The sequence below is a fragment of the Lagopus leucura genome, unplaced genomic scaffold (assembly GCF_019238085.1).
Source record: "Lagopus leucura isolate 7727_CA_CO unplaced genomic scaffold, USGS_WTPT01 Super-Scaffold_100073, whole genome shotgun sequence".
Taxonomy (NCBI): Eukaryota; Metazoa; Chordata; class Aves; order Galliformes; family Phasianidae; genus Lagopus; species Lagopus leucura.
Genome location: NW_024962314.1, coordinates 529,529 through 552,368, shown reverse-complemented (window position 1 = coordinate 552,368; position 22,840 = coordinate 529,529). Strand labels below are relative to the sequence as shown.

Genomic DNA, 22,840 nt, shown 5'->3' with positions numbered 1-22,840 from the left:
TGGGGGGAGCACCCCCAGGAACAGCACCCCGAGCCCACCCCACGTTTTGGTGCTCCGCCACCGAGCTGAGCCTGCAGAGCCAGCATCTCATTTTCATGAGGAGAAAATCGCTTCCCTTTGGAGCTGATTGCAAAGGAGCCACGGCATCGGGAGAGCCTCTATGTAGGTCAGGCTGTAACCTACGTGGCGACAGCGCGGTGATGTGGCACAGGGGGGACCCTCTGCACCCCGAGCAGCAATGCCTGCGGGCAGGAATTAAGTTGGTGGCGAGTTAATGGCTTGCTCAGAGTGGGAAAGTGCAGGATCTCCTAGGGATGACTTTAATTTGTGCTCACTAATAAAATAATGGGTGATTAGCGGTAGGCTGCTTAGAGTGGAAGGCTCTCCTGAGTCCGGCTTGGTGCTTGGTGCTCACATGGCATCCCTGGACCCACGAGCATCCCTGTCCCCATCTGAGGGTCCCACGGTGTGACATCATGGGGCAGGACCACACTTGGCTGAGCACAGGGACGGCTGCCCTGGGGGATGTGCTGTGCCCACGGGAGGGAACCCAACCTGACCGAATAGGTCGAAAAAATCCGTAGAGATGCATCACATCCCCAGTGCTGAGTGCCCTGAGAGCCGTCAGGCTGCGGCCAGGCCACGAACAGAGCGGGCTGTGTGTGCCCCAGAGCCGACCATCAGCACAAAGCTGTGCCTGTTCTCACTGCTCCAGCTCCAGGCGAAGCCTCTGTGCGGTAGAGCAGCACCTGGGTGCCCTCCCCAGCACGTCCCCATATGTCCAGCTGTGTCCCCTCTTGTCCCTGCAGATTCGTTCATTTATTTGAGTTTGGGGATTTTTTTTTTTCCTTGGAGAGCTGCAGCCTGGATGGTCTTAGAGGACTGAGAAGTGGGCTGGGGTGGTTTTGGGGCCCAGGGGATGGTGTTGGTGGCCAAGAGGGGTCCCTGCTACTTTGGGTCTCTGCCTGTGTGGAGACATGGGGACACAGGGACAGAGCTGCCCTTGTGGCTGCAAATGGGGCCCTGGAGGAGGGACATCACCGTGCCCCAGTTCAGCTCCTTCACTCTCCTCTCCCTCCGCAGTGCCTTCCTGGAGCTGCCTCACCAGGATGAATGGAACGGCCAACTTGGCCCCGACCGCCCGCGGCCACTTCACCTCCGCCATCCCGGTGCCACGATCCACGACCCCCAACAAACTGCCTTCTGCAGCCCCCCCGGCCCGGCACAGCACCTCAGGCCCCCCTGCCTCCCACCGGGCCACATCCCCACGGCCGGCAGCACCCCCCGGCCCCAAAAGCCTCAAACTCAGGCCCAGAGCTTCAGGTCGTGAGGCAACCGAGAGTCCAGGTGTAATCCCCCATGGGGGCCAGAGAGCCCCAGTGCTCCCCAGGAAGGGGGTGGGGGGAAGCCGGGTGGAGTGCAGCCTAAGGGGGCCTGGGGCCCACCGTCCCCTCGGGATGGCAGTGGAGGATGGACCCGACGCCGGCCCTATGAGCAGAAGCCCCATGTTTGGGTCAGGGACCATCAGCTTCTCCTCAGCCTCCCCGCAGAGCCGCCCTGTGACAGCCACTGTTGCCCCGTTCCACTACCGGTGAGTGATGGGGTATGTGGTGGGAGGTGTGGGGATGGGGAGGCCGGTGGGGATGGTGTGGGTTGCATCACTGGAACAGTGGGGCTGTAGGAATCGGGGCTGGGGATGCCCCAGCTGGGTGTCTGGGGGCACCCATGGGAGTGTGGCGTGGAGCAGGGGCAAAGCTGAAGGAGATGTGACACCTTGGGTACCCCCACCCCATGGGAATGGTGTTCTCAGAGTCCACAGCGAGGCTCAGGCACCACGTCCCCATTTCTGGGGGTCCCCATCTCTGGGTGTCCCTGACCAGCTGCAGCCCCCACTCACAGCCCCGCTCTGCCCCCAGGCTGCAGGAGGATGGAGAGCAGAATGCCACATCCCTGTGTGACTTTGCTCCTGCTGAGGTGCCCGACCCCAAATCCAGAGCCATGAGTAAGTGTGTGGGGTTTTCTGCATGTGCACGGGGTGTGTGGGGGGCATTCTGTGCATCCCCTGCTTGGGGGCTGCCTGTGGGCTGTGTGGGAGTGCTGCCCCGTGCCCACAGCTCATCCTGCCCCATTCCAGGGCTGTGCTGAGGTTCCCCCCCCCAAAAAAAAAAAAAAAATAGGGGTCAGCACTGCTCTGGGCAATGCTTGTGTGGGCGCTTGGCTTTGCTTGCTGCCAGCTTGGTGCTGCTGGGGGGCTGCGGGTGGGCAATGTGAGTCCCCTGGGGCCAAATGCCATCAAACAGCGACAATGGGGTGCCAGAAGACAGCGGGCAGTCCTTGGGTGAGCTGTGGCTCTCCGGGTGCCCCTCGACCCCTGGTGGGCTCTGACCAGAGCCCAGGCACTGTGAGGAGGAGGCACTGGGGGCTGCGGGAGCTGCTGGCTGTGTTGGTAGTGCCTCGTGCAGGGCCTCCCAGAGCAGCTGGAGGCAGCTGGGAGCGGGGCTGGACGCGATGCACGAGCAGCTGTGGGGCTGAGGCTGTGCAGAGCATGGGAGCATCCATCCCCAAAGCGCAGCACGTAGCGAGCAGGAGAAGGATAGGGAGGGGGAAGCAGAGTCGGGGGAGTGAGGACGGCCCTGATTTGGGGCGAGGACGATGCTGGCTGCACATGCAGGGCGATCCTGTGAGGTCAGAAAGCACAATGAGGGCACGAGGAAGGGATGGGGGACCCTTCCTGCCGCGTGGGGCTGCCGTGGGGCGGGCGCTCCTGGTGCCCGGCAGCCCAGGTTCACCCCCGCCGCCCCCCACGACGCCCGGCCGCCGCTTGGCTCCCTTTCCTCCTCTTTCTAGTTTTCCAGCAGCTCCAGGAATGACCCATTTCCGAGGAGGCGGCCGGCAGCCAGCTCACAGCCGGGCCCTGGCACCGGCAGCTCCCCGCGCCCGCAGCCCCACCGGCAGCGCTGCGCACCCGGGAGGGCGCCGAGCAGCCGCGCGTTCCTCCCGACCCTTCCGCGGGTGGCAGCGCCTTGAGAGGTGCGGGGGACGCCCCCCCCCCCCCCCCCCCCCCCCCCCCCCCCCCGTCCCTCGTTGCGTGGTCGGCTCCGCGCTCACGACGGCATTTTTCAATGAACCATTCACCAGCACTGCTCGCGCTTTGCTGGGCAAGCGGGACAGCAGGGAACCCTTTATTTTCCGGGGGGTCGCTGAACCCAGATGTGGGGTCTCCATCGCGCACCGGGTACCAGCATCAGCCCGCCGCTCTGCACTGCTTGCTTTGGGGTGGGTTTTTTGGGGGGCGGGGGTGCTGCTGCTCGCAAGGATGCTGGGGCGGCGGTTGCCAGGGCAGCGAGCGGAGGATGGCGGGTGCTCCGCGGAGGGCTGGAGCTGAGAGCGAGGCGCTGCGGGAGCGGCTGCAGCTGATGAGAGCGGACAGAAGTCGGTCAGAGCCGCTCCCGGGACTGCCGGCAGCGGGGCTCAGCCTGGGGGTCCCGGGTGTCGGCACCGAATGGGGGACGGGCGGCTCTGAAAACGGCTCGGGGAGGTTCGGGGTTGGGTTCGTAGCGCCGTACCGTCCCCCTGCCCGGACCCTCCGCGTGGGGCATCGCTTTGGGGGCAGATGGGCTTCGCTGGAGGGGTGGGGGGCAGGGGGAGGCCAATCCCAAATGACCCGAGCCCTCCCCCCCCCCCCGCCACGGGCCCTGTGCTTAAGCAGCAGCTGCATGGCTTGGTGAAGGCTCTCAAAGCGGGGAGGCTCTGGGGCGCAGCGCGGGGACCCAACAGCTCCTTTGGGTGCAGAGCACCCATTGGGGCGCGCTTTGCTTTCCCTCCCGGTGGTGTCGGGGCCGCTCAGCGTTGTGGGGCTGAACCCCAAATCTCCGGAAGGGGGGGGGGCCGGTTGGGGCCGGTTCTGGCGCTGCCCCCCGCCCTCCCTCTCCTTATCTCCGCAGCGGCGATGTGCTCTAATGCAATATTTCCCGGCGGTTGCCATGGCAGCCTGCGTGAGGTCACCAAATAGACTTAATTCACCCCTCCCGAGGGACGGATAATTAATGAAAAACGATGATAACCAGATCCCGCTGCCCCGCTTTTCGCCCCCTTCCTTCCCCCGGGCCGTGCCGGGGTTGGGGGCCGTGGCGTCGCTCGGGGGCGGCTGTAGGGCCCCTCCCGCCCCCGTCGGGGTGAACCGAGGAAGTTTCCCCCCTCCCCGGGGACGCGGGCGCTTTGCCGGCACCGCGCTGCTTTGCCACCCCTCGCAGCCCCGCAGTTCCCCGCGCGTCCCCGCGGCGCTCAGCGCTGCGCGATCCTCCCCCCACGAGCGCGCCCCCGCTCGGCCACGCCCCCCTCGGCGGGAGCGCGCCCGGCGCCCCGCCCCCTGCCCGCGCCCGAGGAGGGCGGGCCCTTTTTGTTTGCCCGTGACATTCCGCTGGTTCGCAGTGTCCCGCCGGCGGCGGAGCAGTGAGGTGGGGCCGCTCCGCTCTGCTCCCCCCGCCGCGATCCCCCGCTCCCCGCCGGTGGGGCGGGCGCTGACGCCGCTCTTTTCTCTCTCCCTCTTCCTCTCTGTCTGCTTTTTTTCCCGGCGCGCCCTCGGTGCCGCAGCAGCCCCCGGCGGGTTAAATGATTGCAGCGCGGGGATGCTGGGGAGCAACCTCAAGAGCCTTCCCGACGTGGAGCTGGGCGAGGAGGGCGCGGCGGAGCTGCGCGGCTTTCGGCGGGGCCCCGACGGCGGCGGCGCGGTGATGCCCAAACGGGCGAAGGCGGCGGCGGCGGCGGCGGGGGGGCCGCGGGGCGCGGAGCTGCGGGTGTTCAAGGCGAGCAGCGCGGAGGGGCGGCTGCCGGCCGGCTCCAACCTGCGCAAGCAGAAGTCGCTCACCAACCTGGCCTTCCTCACCGACGCCGAGAAGAAGCGGCAGCTCTACGAGCCGCGCTGGAGCGACGACATGGCCAAAGGGACGGCGACCACCGCGGTGGCGGCGGGGGGACGGGGCGGGGGCGGCGGTCCCCGTGGCCGCGAGGCGCCCGCCATGTCGCGCAGTCTGTCCCGCTCCGAGCACTCCCTGCTGCCGCCGCGCCCCGCCGGACCCCAGAAGCCGCCGCCCGCCGCCGGGAAGCCGAGCCGCATCCCCCGCGGGCCCTACGCCGAGGTGAAGCCGCTCAGCAAAGCCCCCGAGGCGGGCGGAGGCGGAGGAGGAGGGGGCGGCAAGTGCGACGACGAGCTGCTGGGCGGCAAGGGGCCGGCGGCGGCGGGGGCCGAGGAGAAGGCGTACCTGAAGGTGGACCCCGAGCTGGTGGTGACGGTGCTGGGCGACCTGGAGCAGCTGCTCTTCAGCCAGATGTTGGGTGAGTGCCGCCCCTCTCCCCGCTCGCAGCCCCCGGTCCGCCCGCGGGGTCGGTGCGGCGCGTAGGCGGAGCCGAGGGGATTCGGTTCGTGGGCGAGCGTTCCGGCGGCAGCTGTTGCGGGATGAGGAAATCCAGGAGATCCCGGGAGGCTCTGGGATCTCCCTGCTGCTTGGCCTGGGGGCGAGGCCACGTGCGAGGCCGTGCGGAGCGGGGCTGCCTCGGCCCCGTGCGGGCTGTCGGCCGCGACTCGTTTCCGAACGGGACCCGAAGGCGCAGCGGTGCTCCGTCCCGAGGGCTGCCCTCGGCACGCGGAGCTCGGTGGGAGCGCAGCAGGGGGGGCCGCTCGGGGCTCCGTGCCCCCCTCGGGGCCGCTGCGCGGTGCGTGTGAGCCGTTCTCACCCGCGGCCGCGTGCGATGCTGCGGCGAAGAGCGGCGCTGCGCGCTCGGGTCTCGTCGGTGCTTCGTGGCTGAGCGCCGTGCCCGGCCCTCGCCTTCCGCTCCCTGTGCCCAAAATGCGTGGATGTGCGCCGATCTCCAGGAAAGCAGCGCTGCGTTCCCCTGTGCCCGCAGCCCCGGGGGCTCGCAGCTCGCGAGAAGATGGCAAACGATCTCAAGGCAGCCATGGCGAGGCTGCTCGGAGCGTTTGGTGCGAGCGCGGCAGCTGGGGGCCGCGGGCTGGCACGGACCCCGCTAAGCTGCAGGGCTGTGCCTCGTGGGTCTGCAGTGTCCCGTGGCCGCTGTGCCGTGGGAAGCCACAGGGTGAGCCCAGAGTGGGGCCGAGGTGCTGTGTGTGTGAGGTTGCCTTCGCTGCTTGGGGCTTTTTGGTGGCTCTACTGCTGTGGGATCCCCGTTCCCCAGGTCCTGCTGGGTGCGTGGCAGTGTTACAGTAAGGTCTGTTCCTAATGGATGTTCATCATTGGTACCTGTGCTCCGGAGGTTTTGGTGTGCCCCTGTAATCCTGCTTTTGGGGGTTCCTCAGCGCCCTCAAGAAGAGCCCTTGCCCTTCCCTGTGGGTGCAGGACTGGCCCAGTAGGAACAAACCCCTGTGCACAAATTGCTCTACAGCTGATGGAGGTTTTGGGGTGGTTCTCCGCTGGGGCGGAGCATCCCTCCAGGCTGTGCTTCGGATGCCCTTGGCCAGGCTGGGTTGGCCCAGTGCTGCCACGTTGGGTTTGTGAACTCTCTGCTCTGTGCTTCCCGGAGTTGGTTGTTCTTTCAGCCCATGAGCATTGCTGGGCGAGGTGGGAAGCGCCAATTCCCTGCTGGCAGCTCAGTTTGTCACCGTGCTGCTGTGCTGTTCTCCTCATGTGCAGCTCTGGCTGTGTGCTTGCATTCAGGGGGAGCTGTGCTGTTGAATCGCAGCCGCTTCGTTGACTGAGCCACCAACGACCTGGCGTGTCCTTGACAGCCTGTGGAGCTCAGAGATGCTCGGGGGAGTGGGATGACAGCAGCGTGGTGGAGGCTGCTCCATCCGCCGCAGTTGGGCACGTGCTGAGCTCCTGGTGGTGACCCCTCACTGATCCGCTGCTGTGCTGGTGGGTGAACCCTCTGCAGGGATGGCAGCTCCTCTGCAGATCTCACAGTGTGAGCTGTGCCCATGGCCGTGGAGGGCGGTGGCTCATGGGTGCACTCTGCATCCCTGATCTCCGCACCTGAGCTCCCATCTCCATTCCGTGCTGCCAGGAACGCTCCCCAGCCTCTGCTGAAGAGCAGCGTCGGCCAAAGCTACGGTTTGTGTAGTGGCCAAATGTTACCTCTCTGCAAATGTCACGTTTGATGGCACCGCAGCCTTTGTAGGGCTGGCAGAGGTGGCCCCGCACTTAAAGCAGGGCAGCCTGCGTAAGCTGGGAGAGGTCACCAGAGCACAGCAACCACATGTGCTTTGTAGAGGCTATTTCTAACATCCAAATTACACGTTGCACATCAAGCGCAGGCTGAGCGTCCTCATCAAAGCTGGGCGTGCTGGTGGTTCAGGATGAAAGGCACAGAGGCAGCGTGGCCCCGTGTGCTCGCTGCAGGTCCCTGGAGCAGCCATTTCCATGGCCACCTCTTGCTGTCCACCGTGCCCCTGTAGTGGCTGCTAATGGACAGAAGTGCCGGGGTGCTCAGAGTGCCTGGGGAAGCGGTGCTCCCCGGAGTGTGCATGGCAGTGCTGTGCAGCTCTGCTCACTGTTGGCTCAAAGCCTGCACAGCTCTTCCATCCCCAGGAGTGGTTATTGCCTCTCCAAGCAGCGCGGCTGTTCGAGGCCACTCTGATGTGAACGTTATTCCTCCCTCAGTGCACCCGTGTGGCCGTGCGGAGGTTGTCAGGGTGGGAATTTATTTCCTTCTGGCAGCAGAACGGAGCTCCAGCGTTTAGAAATAGGATGGGGAGAAAGGGCTGATCCGTGCTGTTGTGTGGTAATGGTGGTGCTGAGAAATCCATGCTGCTTTTTAAGGTTTCCTGTGGAAAAGCAGCAGAACAAACATCTGAAGGCAAAACTACTCTGAGATGGGTTGGTAGAATAAATTCTTCCCCCCAGAGAGCTCAAAAATTGTTGTTTCACATGGAGCTTTCCCAGGGCCTGGCTGCGTTTTGCCCCCAGATCCAACACTCGCCCACCAAAACAATGTGGCTGAATGCAAAATGGTTCTTTCTGGGGGGGGACCAACAGCTGCCTGGCACCAGCAGGCTGCCCACCCCCAGGGCTGTGTCTGTGCTGTGCATGCAGGTTGTGACCCCCCCAGGCTGTGCTGCTGGCGCTGCGCGTTGCCAGGTGTGGGGATGCTCCTGTTGGTGGCACTTGCAGGAGCTCTGCCAGCTCTGTGCCTTTTCCAGAGTCCTGCAGCCCCAGCTCTGTGCCACTGCCCTCGAGTGCCACCAGCACTGTGTCCTCACTGCTGCCCTGCCCTGGGAGTTCCCAGCTCGGCGCTGTCCTGCACAGCTTCGCACCCCGCAGTGCCAGAGAGCGGCATCCTCCATCCCCCCCACCCCCTTTCCTGGTCCTTCCCCTGCCTTGGCTGGGGCTGCGCCCGCTGCTCAGGGAGGGGGATTGGTGCCAGGCCAGCACGGAGCTACAGCCTGTGCCCCTGGCACTGTGTCACCCCTGAGCAATGCCAGCACCCAGGGACAGCCGAAGGCACAGCCGTGGTTCTGCGGGGTCCTGGCAGGGTTCTGCAGGACTGTGAGCTCTGCTCACGTGGCTCTGTGGTGCCTGGTGACGTTTCCCATCCTCAGCCTCATTGTGCCACTGTGCGGGTGGCGCTGGGTGATGTGTGTGGCAGTGGTGTCCCCAGGATGTGCTCATGTGTGGCCTCAGATGCAGGTGCAGCTGCCTGCGTGCAGTGGGGGTGGCTCTGTCTGTCGGGGTGGTTGATCCCAGGTTTGGGTCTCGGGAGTGAGGCTCAGAGGTGTGGGAGGTGAGATGGGGCTCAGTCCTGCTGCAAAGTCACGTCCTCCCCTGGTGTGCAAACGCCCTCCTGGGAGAGCGCAGAGGTGGGAATGGGATCTGCAGCAGTCGCTCCTTTGGGGTGCTTTGGGGCAGCGGAGCTGTGGGTCTGGGGGCACAGTGCTGCTGCCAGGAGGGAGACGGGGAGCAGGGCTTCCCCAGTGCTGCTGCATTGCAGCTCCCAGCCGGGAGCGGAGCTGGGAAGGCAGGGGATGCTGCATTGCAGGGCTGAGATTAGAGCTGTGCAAATGGAGATGTCGGAGTGGCTGTGATGCTGTGAGCGGCGCCCGGCGTGCCCTCAGATCCTCTCATCCTTCCTCTCATCTCTTTCTTCCACGTTTTGTTTCGCTCAAGCGTTTCTTTCATTCCTTACGCTGCTGTTTGCCTGGTCTGATGGAGGCAGCTGCGTATTTCTTTTTAATTCAGAAATGCTGAGGCTCTTTTCTTTTTGGAAGAAGCTGTCGGAGCCTGGCGGTCTGGCCTGAGGCATCCCTGCAATCACAGTGGAGGGAATGAGCGGCTGAAGGGCTGCTCTGTCACCGTGTGTCCCCACACCGTATCTGTCCTGGCAGCAGTGTGAGCAGGTGGAGGTTGTGGTGTTGGTGGAGGGGCTGCAGGAGGTGGCTGGGAGGTCAGGTTTGGTGGCTGTGGTTCCTCGAGGGTTGGGCTGTGGGGCCACATCTGCCCCAGCCCTGTGCCACGTGCAGCCCTGTTGAGTGCTGCCCCACGGGTTGGGATCTTTGCTCGCCCCATTCCCTCCTCTGTGCTCTGTGTTGTGCCAGGTCGTGTCTCCAGCTGTGGCAGCTGGCAGCAGGACCCTGCAGTGGGGCATCTGGGTGAGCTTCTTCAACAGGGAGCTCCCGAAGTGTGCGTCCTGCCCAGCCCTGATGGGCTTTATGGGAAGCCCAGCCCAGGTAACGCTGAGCTTCCACCCGTGGGACCGCAGCATCCCTGCTGGCAGTGCTGTCCCAGCCCAATGCTGAGCAGTGTGGCTCAGCCCCAGAGCAGCACCAGGTCACGTTCAAAGCTGCAGCTCAGGTACAGCTCCGTTGCTGGCTATTTATAGGCGTGTGAGCTCTCAGCACGGCACAGGCTGAGAATAACTCCTGATCAGACTCCTCTCCATATCACACGCTTGCTGCCTGCGCATCACCGCCCTCCTGGGCGCAGCGTGTGCTGTGCTGGGCTGTGTGAGGCTGCGGGTCTGGGGGCAGAGGTGCCGGTGTGCCGGACCTGGAGGTGGCATTGGCTCCTGGTGGCAGTGATCTGTCACCATGGAGGCGCTCATGGATGGTGCAGGCGGAGCATCCTGCTGTGCACGGGGAACGTGTGGTGGGATCAGTGGCACAGGGAGGTGTGGAGATGCCCGTGTTTGGCTCAGAGCAGGGGCTGTTTGTAGCTGGGGCCTGGCGGATCGCATCGGCTCTTTTGGAATTTGCCAGAGACACTTTGGTGGCTCACCCCGTGTGATTTGAGGCCGGATGCATCACTTTCTGTAGCACTGTGGTTGATGCCAATGGCACCTGGACCCGGTGGGGTGCAGCAACGCCCCAAAATACCTACAGCATCTCTTGGTTTCAGCATTAGGGACTGGCACATCCCCAGGCTGGGTTTGGGGCTGCAGGAAGCACAGATCCTGCGTCCTTATGTCCTGCAGGCTGAGCGCGGCAGCTGGGGACCGGTTCACCAGCAGAGCAAACCCTCCTTCCTTCAGGGCAGGAGCATCTGTTGGAGGAAAGCAGACGGCCAGCAGCACCTCCTGCCATCTCCTCCTCATTTCCCTGAGCCCTCGGAGCTGTGCTTCTGCTGCGCTGTGTCCCGGTGTGCTGCAGATCCATCCATCGTCTTTCGGCCGCGCTCTGCGGAGCGCTCAGAAACGCTGTGCTATTTTCAGGGAGTTTTCCAAGTCGAGATTATTGGCTCGTGGGTCTCCGTTCCCAGATGGAGAACATGTGGCCGGTTCCTGCAAGGGGAGGGGGTGGCCCCGCTCATAGCACAGCGTGGGGGATGAGCAGGGGGTGTTGTGGGGCTGCAGGGAGAGTGGCGTGCGTGGGGAGGGGGAGCACGGGCTCGTGCACGAGGCACAGCAGTGTGCTGATGAGGGGACCCCGACCCACAGCTCTGATTCAGAAGGACGCGTGTGGAGCTGCCCCACGTTCCCCCCAGCAGCGTTCGCCTGCAGAGCCCCCGGTGCTGCTCCGCTCCTCGTGGTGCTCGGGGGCAGAGGTGTTGATTTGTTTTGTTGCTAAGATTCTTGTTCCCTTTGTGGGAATAAAGCAAATTTTGTTTGGTTTAGGTTCTCTAAAGCTTCAAAGGGAAATCGAATCCCGGCTGCCAGCTCCTTTCTGTGCAGCGGCGATGCCTGTTTTCCATCCCAAACCGTCCATGTTTTGTGGCTCAATAGCACATCCGACACAATGGCTTTAGAAATCCGACGCCTGCGTTTTGGACCCGCAGAGCTGAGGCACAGCCAAGGGATGCGCGGGGTGCCAGAACCGTGCGCATGGGAAGGGAGGGAGAGAGAAGGAGGAGGAAGACAAACTTGCTCTGATGGGACGTTTCCAAGGAGATGGTGGTAACGATCTCTCGTTTCCATGCAGCTTCTCAGCCCTCTGCAAGGCGTTCTCGCTCCCAAGCAGATGTGACACACGTCCTGTGAGCGGCTGGCCTGGAAACCGCTGTAGGAGCGGATGGGGTGTGTGGAGCTCACGGATGTGGGGCTGCCTGGGGGCCCCGTCCCGTCGTTGCCACATCGGTGCTTGAGGTGGCAGTGCTGGAGCACGGTGCGCACCTTCCTTGCTACATCAGTGCTGCTGGCTCACACTGCATTGCCCAGCTCTGGGACGGGGCTGGGGGCCCATGGGGTCCCTGCTGAACCCCTGGGAGCAGCAGCCGGGTTCCAGTGCCCCGCGCTGCCCTTCCTCTCCAGGTTCTCCCCTGTGGAGCGGCAGCAGATGGGGCTGCAGTGGGGGCTGCCTCTGCTCCGTGTTCCGCTCATCCTCTGAGCCTCTCTGACTTCCCAGAAGGAGGAAGGGAAGTCTGGAGCGCTGCTGCTCCCCATGCAGGGCTGTGTTTGCTGGTAGAAAAACGGCCCAACCCCATCGCCTCCACGTTTGGCGGAGCAGCGATCTCCTGGTGGATCTCATTGTGTTTTGTACTGGAGCAGAAAACACATTTTATGGCCTTTTTTTTTTTTTTTTTTCCTTTCAATGACTTTCCCATTTTTATTTTTTTTTCTTGGTAAACTCTGCAACCACTTAGAGCCTTCCTGAAGGGACTGATTACTGCTGAGCTCATTGTGTGCATTTCGCCTTCAGCGCTGCTGCCTGGTTTGGATGGAGCCGGGGTCACACGGCGTCTCCTTCTGCGCCCTGTGCCCCGCTCTGAGCTCTGTTGGGCTCCTGGTGCTCTCACTTCCCCGTTCAATAGCCTCCTTGTTGGTACGCTGTGCGCTGTCACAACCAACTTCCCCACTCTGTGCTCACTGTTGGTGGAAAGGATATCCAGAAAAAGACAAATCACTTCCTCATTGGAGCGGCTGATGCCTTGCCCTCAGTGCTGTGCTGGCTCTGGTTGTGTGTTGGCAGAGCTGGGCAGGGGCTGCAGAGCCCCTTCTGAGAGCTCCGACTGCGTGGCAGTGCTGCTTCCTACGCCACGGAGCATCCACTCCTGCAGGCATCCCCTGCCCTGCAGGCACAGCCAGAAGGAAGAAAGGAGCAGAGCCTGATCCTGCTCCTCACTTTGTCTTTGGTAGCAAAAACAGCTGTTGCTTAGGAAGGCTTTTCCCAGGGGCAGGGCGAGGTGTGAGGGGCCGGAAGCAGCCGGAGGATGGAGCAGGTCCTGCTGCCCCGCTGTCACCGCGGTGCTCCCATGGGAAGGCAGCAGTGCTGGGACTGGCGCCCGTGTCCCTGCCCTTCTACGGCTCGTGCTCCAGCACTGCAGCTACAGTGAGGTTGTGATGATAGCGCTGGTGGAGGGGTGGGTGTGTGGTGGGACCCTGAGCCCAGACCCAGGGGGGCAGCCCTTCCCAGGGCTCCTCATGGCGTTGGCTCTCACTCTCCTCCATTGTAAGGACGTCACTCACAGCATCTGTCAGAACGCGTCCTCCCGTCCTTGGCGCTCCTGGGGAGAGGGAGCTGTTGGCCCCCTAATGAGCCTGACATCAATTAATCATCAGCCTCAAAATTAGCATTGTGGCAGTGTACGTGGGAGGGAAACCGTTCCCCAGATGGAAGTAAGAATAGCCTGGGTTATCTCCCTGCTCCCTGGGGAGGCGGTGGCAATGGGGCCACTACTGCAGCTGAGTGGGGCTGGAGGTCCCTCACTCATCTGCTGGGGGCTTCTGGGGACCCCCGGCCACCCTTGGGGTCAGTGTGCCCATCACAGAGCCCGGGGTGAAGCTCTGGGGGGGGCCTCAGCACCAAAATGGTCTTCTGTGGGTGAAGGAAACTCATTTGGGGTCACCAGAGCCCCAGGTGCACTGTTCCTCTCCGGGGTGGCGGCTGCTCCGTGCCCTCAGCAGCGTGGATTCACAGAATGGTTGGGAAGATTGGGAAGGACTGCTGAGATTGGTGAGCTCTGCGTTCTCTGTAGGAAGGCTCTCAGTGTAGATTGGAGGAGGACATTTTGCTTTCCTGCTGGAGATGCGCGAGGGCTCCTCGGCTGTTGGGTGGCGGATGGACAGACCAGACCAAGTGTCCACCAGAGCCCAGCTGAGGCCGTGGAGAATTTTGTTTGCAACGCATTGCTCTGCACAAAGCTCTCAGTCACAAGGAGAAGGGGACAAAGGGTTCCCTGTTCCTCCCGTCCCACTGGGTGCAATTCCAACAGTTAAAAAGCAAATGTGAGTTGTTTGTCTCTGTGAATATAAAGCTTCCCCAAGCGTGGCTGTGTTCTGGCTGGGAGCGGGGCGGCTGGCTCCGCTAATGACTGTGTGCTCGTTTGGAGCTCTGCTCACTGCAAATGGGAGCCAGTGTGAGCCAGAAGCCTTTCCCTCTACCCCTGCTAGGGGGACGTGGGATGAGGAGGGGACAGTCCTGGGCAATGACCCCATTTGGGGCAGCCCCGGGTGCAGGGCACACACTGGCAGTGTGGGGGGGCGCCAGAGCTCGGGTTGCTGATCTCCTGGTGTTGGTTCCCAGCAGGAAGGGGATGGGTGTGCATGGATGATGGTGCTGGGCTGGGCCAGGTGCCCACAGCCCTGTAGCGAGTGTGGGGCTGGAGGAGCCCTCAGCACGTGGGTATATCTGTGCTGTCTGCGTGGAGCAGCAGTGGGGCCACTGAGGCAGTGTCAGTGCTGATGGCACCCGGCGCTCTGTGGCCGTGGGCAGCTCAACCCCGAATCTGTGGGAGCTGAGCTGTGCTCTTTGGCAGTAGTGGAGGACATTGTGCCCCCGGCACGGGGTGTGGGGTGGGCAGAGTGCGGGGCAGGTGGGCTGTGGGGCTGCACTGGGGCTGCATTGGGGCGTTCTGCTTCTTGCTTGCTGTGAGAATGCTTCCCCACCGTTCCTCCCGGTGCCATGAGGACCCCGGTGCTGGCGGTGCTGGGATGTGGGATGGGGGGCAATGCGAAGCCCAGCTCGATCTTCTGGGTGCAGCCACAGGTGGGCACCGGACCCCCAGCACCCAAAACCTCCCTCCAGGCAGACCGTGGCAACGTCCCCAGATGTGCGGCACATCTGGCGGGCACCGAAGCAGTTAAGAGAAGGGCCGACTTGTGCCCTAAGAAACCCGCAGCTCCTTCCTTAGATCCCGTGAATCGGCCCATTGCCTGGGTCGGATAAAGCCCCATTGATCCACGCTCTCCCCACAGCTCGGAGCAGCTCGGGGCTCTGTGGCAGCACGGCACTCTCCCAGCTTTTCTCTTCCTCCGCTGCTGAAGCAGAATCAGGTGAAATCGCCATGGCAACGAGCAGATGACAGCGAGTCTTGTTGCCTTGGAAATGAGACAGGGAAAAAAAAAAAAGACCCAAAAAAACCCACCCAAAAGAGCCATCTGGAATTCTGAATTTCCACCATGTCCGCCCCGTGCCTTGCGCTGGGTGTGGAGCAGCACCATCTGCCCCCAGGACTTTCGCTTTGCTTTTGTCCCCCTTTTCTGGTGTGGATAATTTTGCTATGGATCCCCTCGAGCTGCTGGTGGCTGCTGGAGGCTCAGGGTACCAGGGCTGAGCGCAGCCGTGTTGTGGGGCACACACAGGTTGCACTGTGGGGGAGCACAGAGCTATGGGGAAACTGAGGCGCAGTGCTGACCGACCCTGCTCAGGGAGCAGCCCTGGCTGCAGGACAGCCTGACCAGCGGGGGGATTTCAGGCAGTCCTGGGCTGGAGGTGTGACAGTCTGAGCAGCTTGAGCTCGTCCTGATGGAGACAGAGCTGCGTTGGATGTGCAGGTGGGGTGGTTTGGGGCCAAGCATCCATTGAAAGAATAACCCACAAATGGGCCGGGGGCCCGGGCTGGATCTCTCCAGCGTGTTCGCTTGGAAAGTAGTGTATGGGAGAGACCCAATTAACTAGATTTATGGCTGCTCCAGCCTGAGAAAATCTGAATCCCTTTTAAAAGCTTGGCTCGCTGCAGCCAGACCGGGTTCAGGCTCCAGGTCTCCCAGCCCTGCCCTCATTAGGAGGAGCCATTCACTTAGCAGCAGCAGTGCCCCAGAAGTGCTGATTCGGCTGAAGTCCCATCCCGGCTGTCACTGCTGCACTGCTGCTAATTTGCTGCTCCTGCCTGCTGCCAGCAGGGAGCTGGCACGTGCTGCGGGGCTGTGGGGCTGCAGGGATGGTCCTGGTCATGAAAACAGGCATGGTTATGGGCAAGGTTATGGGACTGATTGCAGGTATGGGACTGGTCATAGGTGTGGGGCTGGCTGTGACTGTGGGGATGGCCATGGCTTATGAGATGGCTCAGACTGTGCCTTGCTGTCCCTGCCAGCTTTGCCCACTGCCACCCCTCTGTTTGACCCCACATTGGGGCTGAGCCCAGGGCACACTGAGATGCATCCATCCTCATCCCTGCGGCCGGTGTCACCCCGGGGTCACGGGGAAGGAAAGAAGGACTCATTAAACCACAGGGAGAAAGATGACGACTTGTGACCGCCGCCTGCCCAGCAGCATGAATCAGAAGGGAATGTAAGAATGGGGGATAAAGCCACGTTACTCCACGTGGAAACATTGCAGTCCTGCGCTGCAGGCGGGAACCTGCAGGGTCCCGGGTTCCGCTCTGCCCCCAGCTGCAGCGGGTTCTGGGTTGGAGGCAGCAGAGGAAGAGGCTGTGAAACGCTCCGAAGGGGCAGCAGCCATCTGCGGGCCGGGCAGCGCCCTGCGGCGGAGCAGCGCCCCGAGGCACAGCCCCCATTGCGCACGCAGCTCTGCTGCCCTGCGCCCGTGTGCGGGGCTGGCTGCCACGTGGCCCACATGTGCGCATCGTCACGGCGGCCAAAGCACATGGGGAGCACGTGGGGCTCGGAGCCGCCGGCCCAGCGGGAGGCGATGGCCGTGTGCGGAAACGCGCTGTCACGAGCTGCAGGAGCTGCGGGAGCTGATGGTTTCCTCATTCCTGGATGTTCCTGGCCACGTCTGCAGTGCCCGGCTATGGGATGCGGCTGCGCCCCGTTGCGATGGTAGAGCAGCTGGCGTCGCCGGGTGAAGGAAGTCTGCAATGTGCGGATGGGGGTTGGGGTGAGCCGGGCGTTCTGCCTCAGTTTCCCCACCACAATTTGTTCGCAAGGACAGAGCTGCAGGGGGTGGGGAGAGCTGCTGGGGCGGTGGCAGGAGGGCAGGAGGAGGGCTGTGGGGGCAGCAGGAGGAGGGCTGTGGGGGCAGCACGGCGGGGCACAGGGCCGGGGTTGGGGCTGCGCTTCTGAGCTGGGATGGAGGAGACGCGCCGAGCAGGAGCTCTGTGGACACGTCCCTGGTGGGCAGTGAGCCCAGCCCAGGCTTTGTGCCCGACTGACCCCGCGGCTGAGCCGGCCCCGCTGCTCTGCGTGCCGGCAGCTGCAAACATCTGGCTGCAGCAGCTTGCTAAATCGATGAGGAGAGGAATCCGGCGCGCCGCCGCCGTTCCCACACTGCAGCCCTTCCCGGAGCTCCGGTTTGGGCAGGGCTCAGCCGGCCCCTCGCCGACACCTGGGGCTGCGGTGCTGTCTCTGCCCAGGGGACGCGGTGCTGCCCCGAGTGCAGTGTGCGGAGGAGCCCTGCGTGTGTTCAGGTGAGCCAGCGTGCCAACCTGCCCCCCCTAGGAGGACGCTGGCTCCCTCTGTCCCCAGGTGCAGAGCAGGCTGACGGCTGCTTCTGCCCCACCGTGCCCCATCCATGCTGCGTCTGCAGCCCCCAGACCCCTCCTCGCTGCCTGCACATCCCCATCCCTGTGTGCCATGCTGGGTGCCCCACATTCCGGTTGTGGCTGGGGGCTCTGCTGGTGCTTGCCAGCCCCGCTCACCCCACTGTGCTATGGGCTTTCACCTGCTTCATTTAACCTGTCTCATCGCGGCTGCCTGTGCTCATCACTGCCTCGTAGGGTCGCACAGAAAGTGGGGCTGCACGGCTGGGGGTGGGCACACAGGGATGGGGCAGCACTGCTGAGCCTGTGGCACTGCCTGCAGTCCCAGGGATGCAGATCGTGGGTGCTGGGGATGAGGGGGCATGGGCCCTGCTTGTGTGCTGGCTGTGCAGTCCCCCCCTGGTCCCCACAGCTCTCCTGGTGCTGGTGCACAGCCCGAGGGCTGTGTGCTGTGCTGTGTTAGGAGGAGCCAATCCCCTCCTGCTGCCCTGGGAGATGTGGATGTGGTTCACTGCAGAGCTGTGAATCCAAAGGCTTGGAATCGGGGGTCACAGCCCAGCTGTTATGCACTGGGGTGTGCATCGGTGTGTCAGGGGCACATGGAGGGAGGAAGCTGTGCCCCAGGCTCAGCAGCGCTGTGCCAGCTGCCATAGAAAGGAGGTGGTGACCCCGTAGCTGTGTGTGCATCTCTGTGTGTGTGTGTGTGCATGTGTAAGCACGTGTGCACGCGGGTGTGCTAACAGGTATGTGCACATATGTGCATGGGGATGTGCTCCCAGCACAGCATTTCTGGAGCAGAAGTCCCTGTCCCAGTGGGGCTCTGCCCCTGCTGCCCGGGGTTCCCTCCTCCTGGTCCCTCTGCCCTGCTCCCAGGGAGGTGGTTTTAGCTGTGGTGCAGCAATATTAACGTTTGGATGCAGCATGGGAGCCCTTCCACCCTGCCCCATTCCCTCTCAGGTTGCAGGACGTGGTCAGAGGCACTTTGTCCCTCACAGCCTCCTCCTTGTGCCCCCACAGACCCCGAGTCCCAGAGGAAGAGGACGGTGCAGAATGTTCTGGACCTTCGGCAGAACCTGGAGGAGACCATGTCCAGCCTGCGGGGCTCCCAGGTGTCTCACAGGTGAGGACTCAGCCCCCCCATCCCCCTCCCCATCCTTCCTGGGGGCTCCAGCTGGGGGAAGCTGTGCCCGATGTCACCCCCAGCCCCGCGTTCTGCAGCCACGCCTGGAAGCCGGGCTTTGCAGCGAGCTGCGCTGGGCGAGCAGCTGCTCGCATCCTCTGGTTGTCTGTTGCCACCTCGTGGTCTCGCTGCGCGCTTCAGTTTTGTATTGGAAGGGACGAGCAGCAGCAGCTCGCCGCCCCTTCACCCCCCGCTGGCGCTCGCAGAGCGGCTCTGTGCTCCCCCGATGAAGAATTTCTCTCTGCTCAGCATTTCTTCATGCAGGAGCTCACCCAGATCTTTGGGATCCCCACTGCGCTTTGCACATCTCTGAGCTGAAGGGAGCGAAGCCCCGGGATTTACAGGCTGTGTTCCCTGAGCCTGCGATTTCCTGGCTTTACCTACTGCAGCTCTGCAGGCTCTGCTTGGTGTGAGAGCTGCCGTGCTGCCCGCGCCCCAGCAGGGCTGCTTTGCATTCCCTTTGCATTCCCTTTGCATTCGTCTGTGTCAGATTCCATCCAGCAGTGCTCGGCTCGGCGGCTCCTCAGCAAATCCTGTCAGCCACTCTTAGGGAAATAGGACAAGGATTACGGGCGATTAAATTAGCCTTGCTGGTGGGTTTTGTCCCTCCTTTCCTTGATGATTTATGATGTTCCCCCTGGCTGAGGGCTCAGACAGATCCCTGCCACGGAGACACCGATCAGTGCATGGTGGGCCTCCATGCTGGGTTCTTGCATCCCGTGGATCCCTGACACTGCCCTGTGTCTGTGTCGGGGTGCAGTGTTGTTGCTGGGAGGTTTCACATCCCTCGGGGTTTTCTGCTCAGTCTCTGCCCTGAGCTGCCAGCAGCACAGCTTTAAACAGCCCTTGTGCTGCCTACCAAGCCGGCTCCTTTCAGCTGCTTCTTGCAGTTCTGCTTTAACAAACTTCCCAGTTTTTATACAGTTCCCTCTTTTCAGTTCCACGCTGCAGTCGGGTTTGGCTTCTGCTGCTCATGCAGGAGCGCTGGGCCCACGTGGCTGCAGCAGGGGAGCGGCTCCTGATGGCAGCGTGGAGCTGAGCCGAGGGCTGTGGGCTCCCAGGAGCTGCTCCAAGAACGAATCATTTGTGGTGTCTAAGTTTAGTCTCAGCATCACTCCCTGCCATGCCCAAAATACACCCTGAGGTTGGGGGGCAGCGGGCCCCTGGGCTGGCCCAGAGTGGCACACACTCAGCAGCACGGTGGGGCTTTCCCTGGTGGATCCCTGTTAACAGGGCTCAGCACGACCCCGGGGGGCCCTGTGGGGATGGGGAGCTCTGTGCCGTGCCGAGGAGCTGCCCCTTTTGCTTTTGCAGCCTGAGCCCCTGCTGGGACGTGTGGGGAAATGGGCAGGGGTGCACAGCACGGCCTGTGGATGCTCGCGTCCCTCCACACCATCTGTACGGGGAATCCCCAGCAGTGGGCAAAGCAGGGGTCTGCTGGAGCAGGGGAAGCAGGGTCCTTGATCGTCCTGCAGCTCAGAGCACAAGGGGAGCAGCACCATCGCGCCCCACATCCTGTCCCACAGCCCCTGGAGGGACTGGGCACCACCAAGCACATCCATGCAGACGGCACGGCCGTCCTCGCGGGACCTGCAGTACGCGATGTGCGGGCTGTGCTGGCCGCTGGGGGTCGGTAACCCTCCGGGCGACCCTGACCCGCCCGGCAGCCCTCACCCTGACCCGTCCCCGCAGCTCCCTGGAGATGACGTGCTACGACAGCGACGAAGCCAACCCGCGCAGCGTCTCCAGCCTGTCGAACCGCTCCTCGCCGCTCTCGTGGCGCTACGGGCAATCCAGCCCGCGGCTGCAGGCGGGGGATGCGCCGTCGGTGGGGGGCGGCTGCCGCTCCGAGGGCACCCCCGGCTGGTACATGCACGGCGAGCGGGCGCATTACTCGCACACCATGCCCATGCGCAGCCCCAGCAAACTGAGCCACATCTCGCGACTGGAGCTGGTGGAGGCGTTGGACAGCGACGACGTGGAGCTGAAGTCGGGATATATGAGCGACAGTGACCTGATGGGGAAAACCCTGACGGAGGACGATGACATCACCACGGGGTGAGTGCCCGGATCGGGGGCTGTTAGCAGAGCAGAGGGCTGATAAGGAGCAGCGTGGGTAGGGGCGGGGGCTGGGCCGATGGCTGGGTTTGGTGACCCTGGGGGTCTTTTCTGACCGCGATGCTTCAGTGGCTGTGTGAAAAGCATGCAGCAGCTCTGTGTTCAGAATTGCTCCCCCTGTTTCCACCGGTGGATCTGAGCACTGGTGGCACATAGTGGGACCGGTGGGATGGGATCCCAGCAAGAGCAGGGCACCAAGGTTTTGATGTCGCTGGCTGGCACCATGTTGTCCCCTCGCTATGGGTCCCCCCAGACCTCCATCCCCCCACCCCAGGGCATCTCCAGCCCAGCACTTTGTGTTTCACTCCCGCTGAGCTGGTGAGGTGCCCCTGGCTCTGGCGGGGCTCCAGGGCTTCAGCATATTGCAGGTTTCCTGTTTCAGTGCACGAGAAAATAAATAACACCAGCATTTGAGTTGTCCCAGAGCAGGAGGAGGTATTTGGCTCCAGCCCTGGATGGGTGTCCAGAGTCACGTCAGCTCCTAGCGGGACCGAGCACAGCCTGTGCATTCACACCACCCTGGGGCACCGGGGTCCTTCTGGAGCTGTGCTGTGCTGGGGCTCAGTGCGGTCCCTTCTGGGTACCCCATTGGTGGTGTGTCACCAGCACTGTGGGGTGGGCCTGGAGGGGAAGGGGAAGCTGCATGGGGAGCCCATGGAGCCTGGGGTACTGCACTCAGCTCTCAAGTTGCACCAGGGGAGGCTGAGATTGGGAATCAGGGAGGAGATCTCTATGGGGAGAGTGCCCAAAGCATTGGAATGGGAGTCCCCATCCCTGGGTGTATTTTGGTGATGGGTGGACATGGCACCAAGGGATGTGCTTCAGTGGTGGGATTCGGTGGGTCAGGGTGATGGCTGGACCCGAGGATCTTGAAGGACTTCTCCAGCCCACGTGTCTCTGTGATTCCCCCCTCGTGCTGGCAGGGCGTGGGGCTGTTTTGCCGACGGGGAGCACTCCCAGAGCACAGAGCAGCCCCACAGCCCCACATCCATCGTCCTCTGCTGCCTCTGACCTAGAAAGCAAACACCACCCCAGGCTGCATCTCCCCATGCCGCTAATGCACCGGGCAGGAGCTGCAGATGGGGCCGCCAGCCCCCGGGTCCTTGCTGCTGGGGTGCTGCGATGCGCCGGCGCACACGCGGGCTTGTAGGGCAGTGGGTCAGAGCCACCCCCAGTGCTGTGACACAGCCCTGTGGAGGGGGACGTGGTGACACGGCCCCTTGGAGGCTGCGAGGCTGCGAGATGGGACCTGGCTGGGAAAGCTCGGGAGAGTGGGACCAGGTATGGGGGCTGTGGGTGGGAGGTGGGGGCCCCATGGGGTGGCTGTGGGGAGCTCCTGGCTGGGCTGAGGACATTTCCTGGGCTCTGGTGACCGTTGGCCCCCATCTCACCGCAGGGCTTGGCTGGGTGCTGCTGCTGGGGCACAGAGGTGTGATTTTGGGGCTGGGATGCGGCCACGCGGGGCGTGTTTGTGTGCAGACCTGTGCGTGAATCAGGCGGAAGTGGAGGTGGCAGAGATCACTCAGGCGGGGCTTTTCAAGTCGGGTTTTGCCTGGTTCCAGCTGCCCGTGCTGCAGCTCCGTGGCTGCATTTCTGCTGTGCATTCGATGAGTTGATCTGAGCAGCTCTGGCACTCCTGGCACAGCGAGGGCTGTGGCGTGCCGGGGCAGCCAGCTCTGCCCGGCTCCGAGCCGCCCCGCCACGTCTCCCGGGGCTGGAGAGCCCTGCATGACGTCGTGCTTTCCGCCACCCTCCTTGTGCCAGATCCTTCGTCATCCCGCCCGTTCCCTGCTGCTTCCCCACAATGCTGGCACAGCAGAATGCAGAGTCCTATGATGCTCCGGGTGTCCCCTTGGGGCCGTGCTGCAGCGCTGTGCCGGACCCACTGTGCGCTGTGCCCGCTGCCGAGGGTGACCCCAGGACCAATATGATTTCGGGGGTCCTTTCACCCTCATTTATCACTGGGGAGGGGTGGAGGTGTTGTTGCATCCCATTGCGGTGTGAGCATCCACACATCCATGGCTCTGCTTGTAGGCACAGAACGGAGCCGCAGCATCAACTATTGGTGCTGGGATCGGGGCTGTCGCATGGCTCGGGATGCAGATGTGCCCGCTCCGGCCCTGCTGCACTCCAGTGCTGGCTGGGCTCCGGCTTCCTCACAGCTCCTGGAGCTCAGAGCCGGGAGCAGATGTTTGGCTCTGATCCCTGCAAGCAGCAGGGGAGCGGCCGCCTTCCTCCCCTTCTCCGAGTGGGATTGGTGCAGGCGCGCTTCTCCCTTCCCTTCACCGCCCGCGCTCGGCGCTGCCCCCCAGCCTGACCCCTCGGCACCATCGCGGCGAGCCGTGAGCTCAGCACTCAGCAGGGACGTCCCGCGGGGTGCGGCCGTGGCCCCGCACGTGGCCCTGCGTGTGTTTGGGGCCGTTGGGGAGCAGCAGGGAAGCGATGCCGGATAAATATTTGCTGCGCCACGCTGCGTGTCGGGGCTCAGCGGGGCTCCTGCGTC

The 22,840-nt window shown here is 63.3% G+C and overlaps 1 protein-coding gene across 5 annotated transcripts in view; it reads left to right on the top strand.

Annotated features, from left to right (window-relative positions):
* NAV1 (neuron navigator 1) overlaps positions 1-22,840 on the top strand; it is a 46,440-nt gene that overhangs the window by 4,801 nt on the left and 18,799 nt on the right. For 2 of the 5 annotated variants that reach the window (XM_042887088.1, XM_042887086.1), the window contains exons 1-5: positions 952-1,591; positions 1,917-2,002; positions 4,594-5,334; positions 18,057-18,159; positions 19,912-20,277. In XM_042887088.1, coding sequence (XP_042743022.1) covers positions 978-1,591; positions 1,917-2,002; positions 4,594-5,334; positions 18,057-18,159; positions 19,912-20,277 — 1,910 coding nt within the window. In that variant the 5' untranslated portion in view covers positions 952-977. Of the gene's footprint in view, positions 1-951; positions 1,592-1,916; positions 2,003-4,593; positions 5,335-18,056; positions 18,160-19,911; positions 20,278-22,840 lie in introns of those variants that run through there. The other 3 variants (XM_042887089.1, XM_042887087.1, XM_042887091.1) reach the window with 3 other exon arrangements.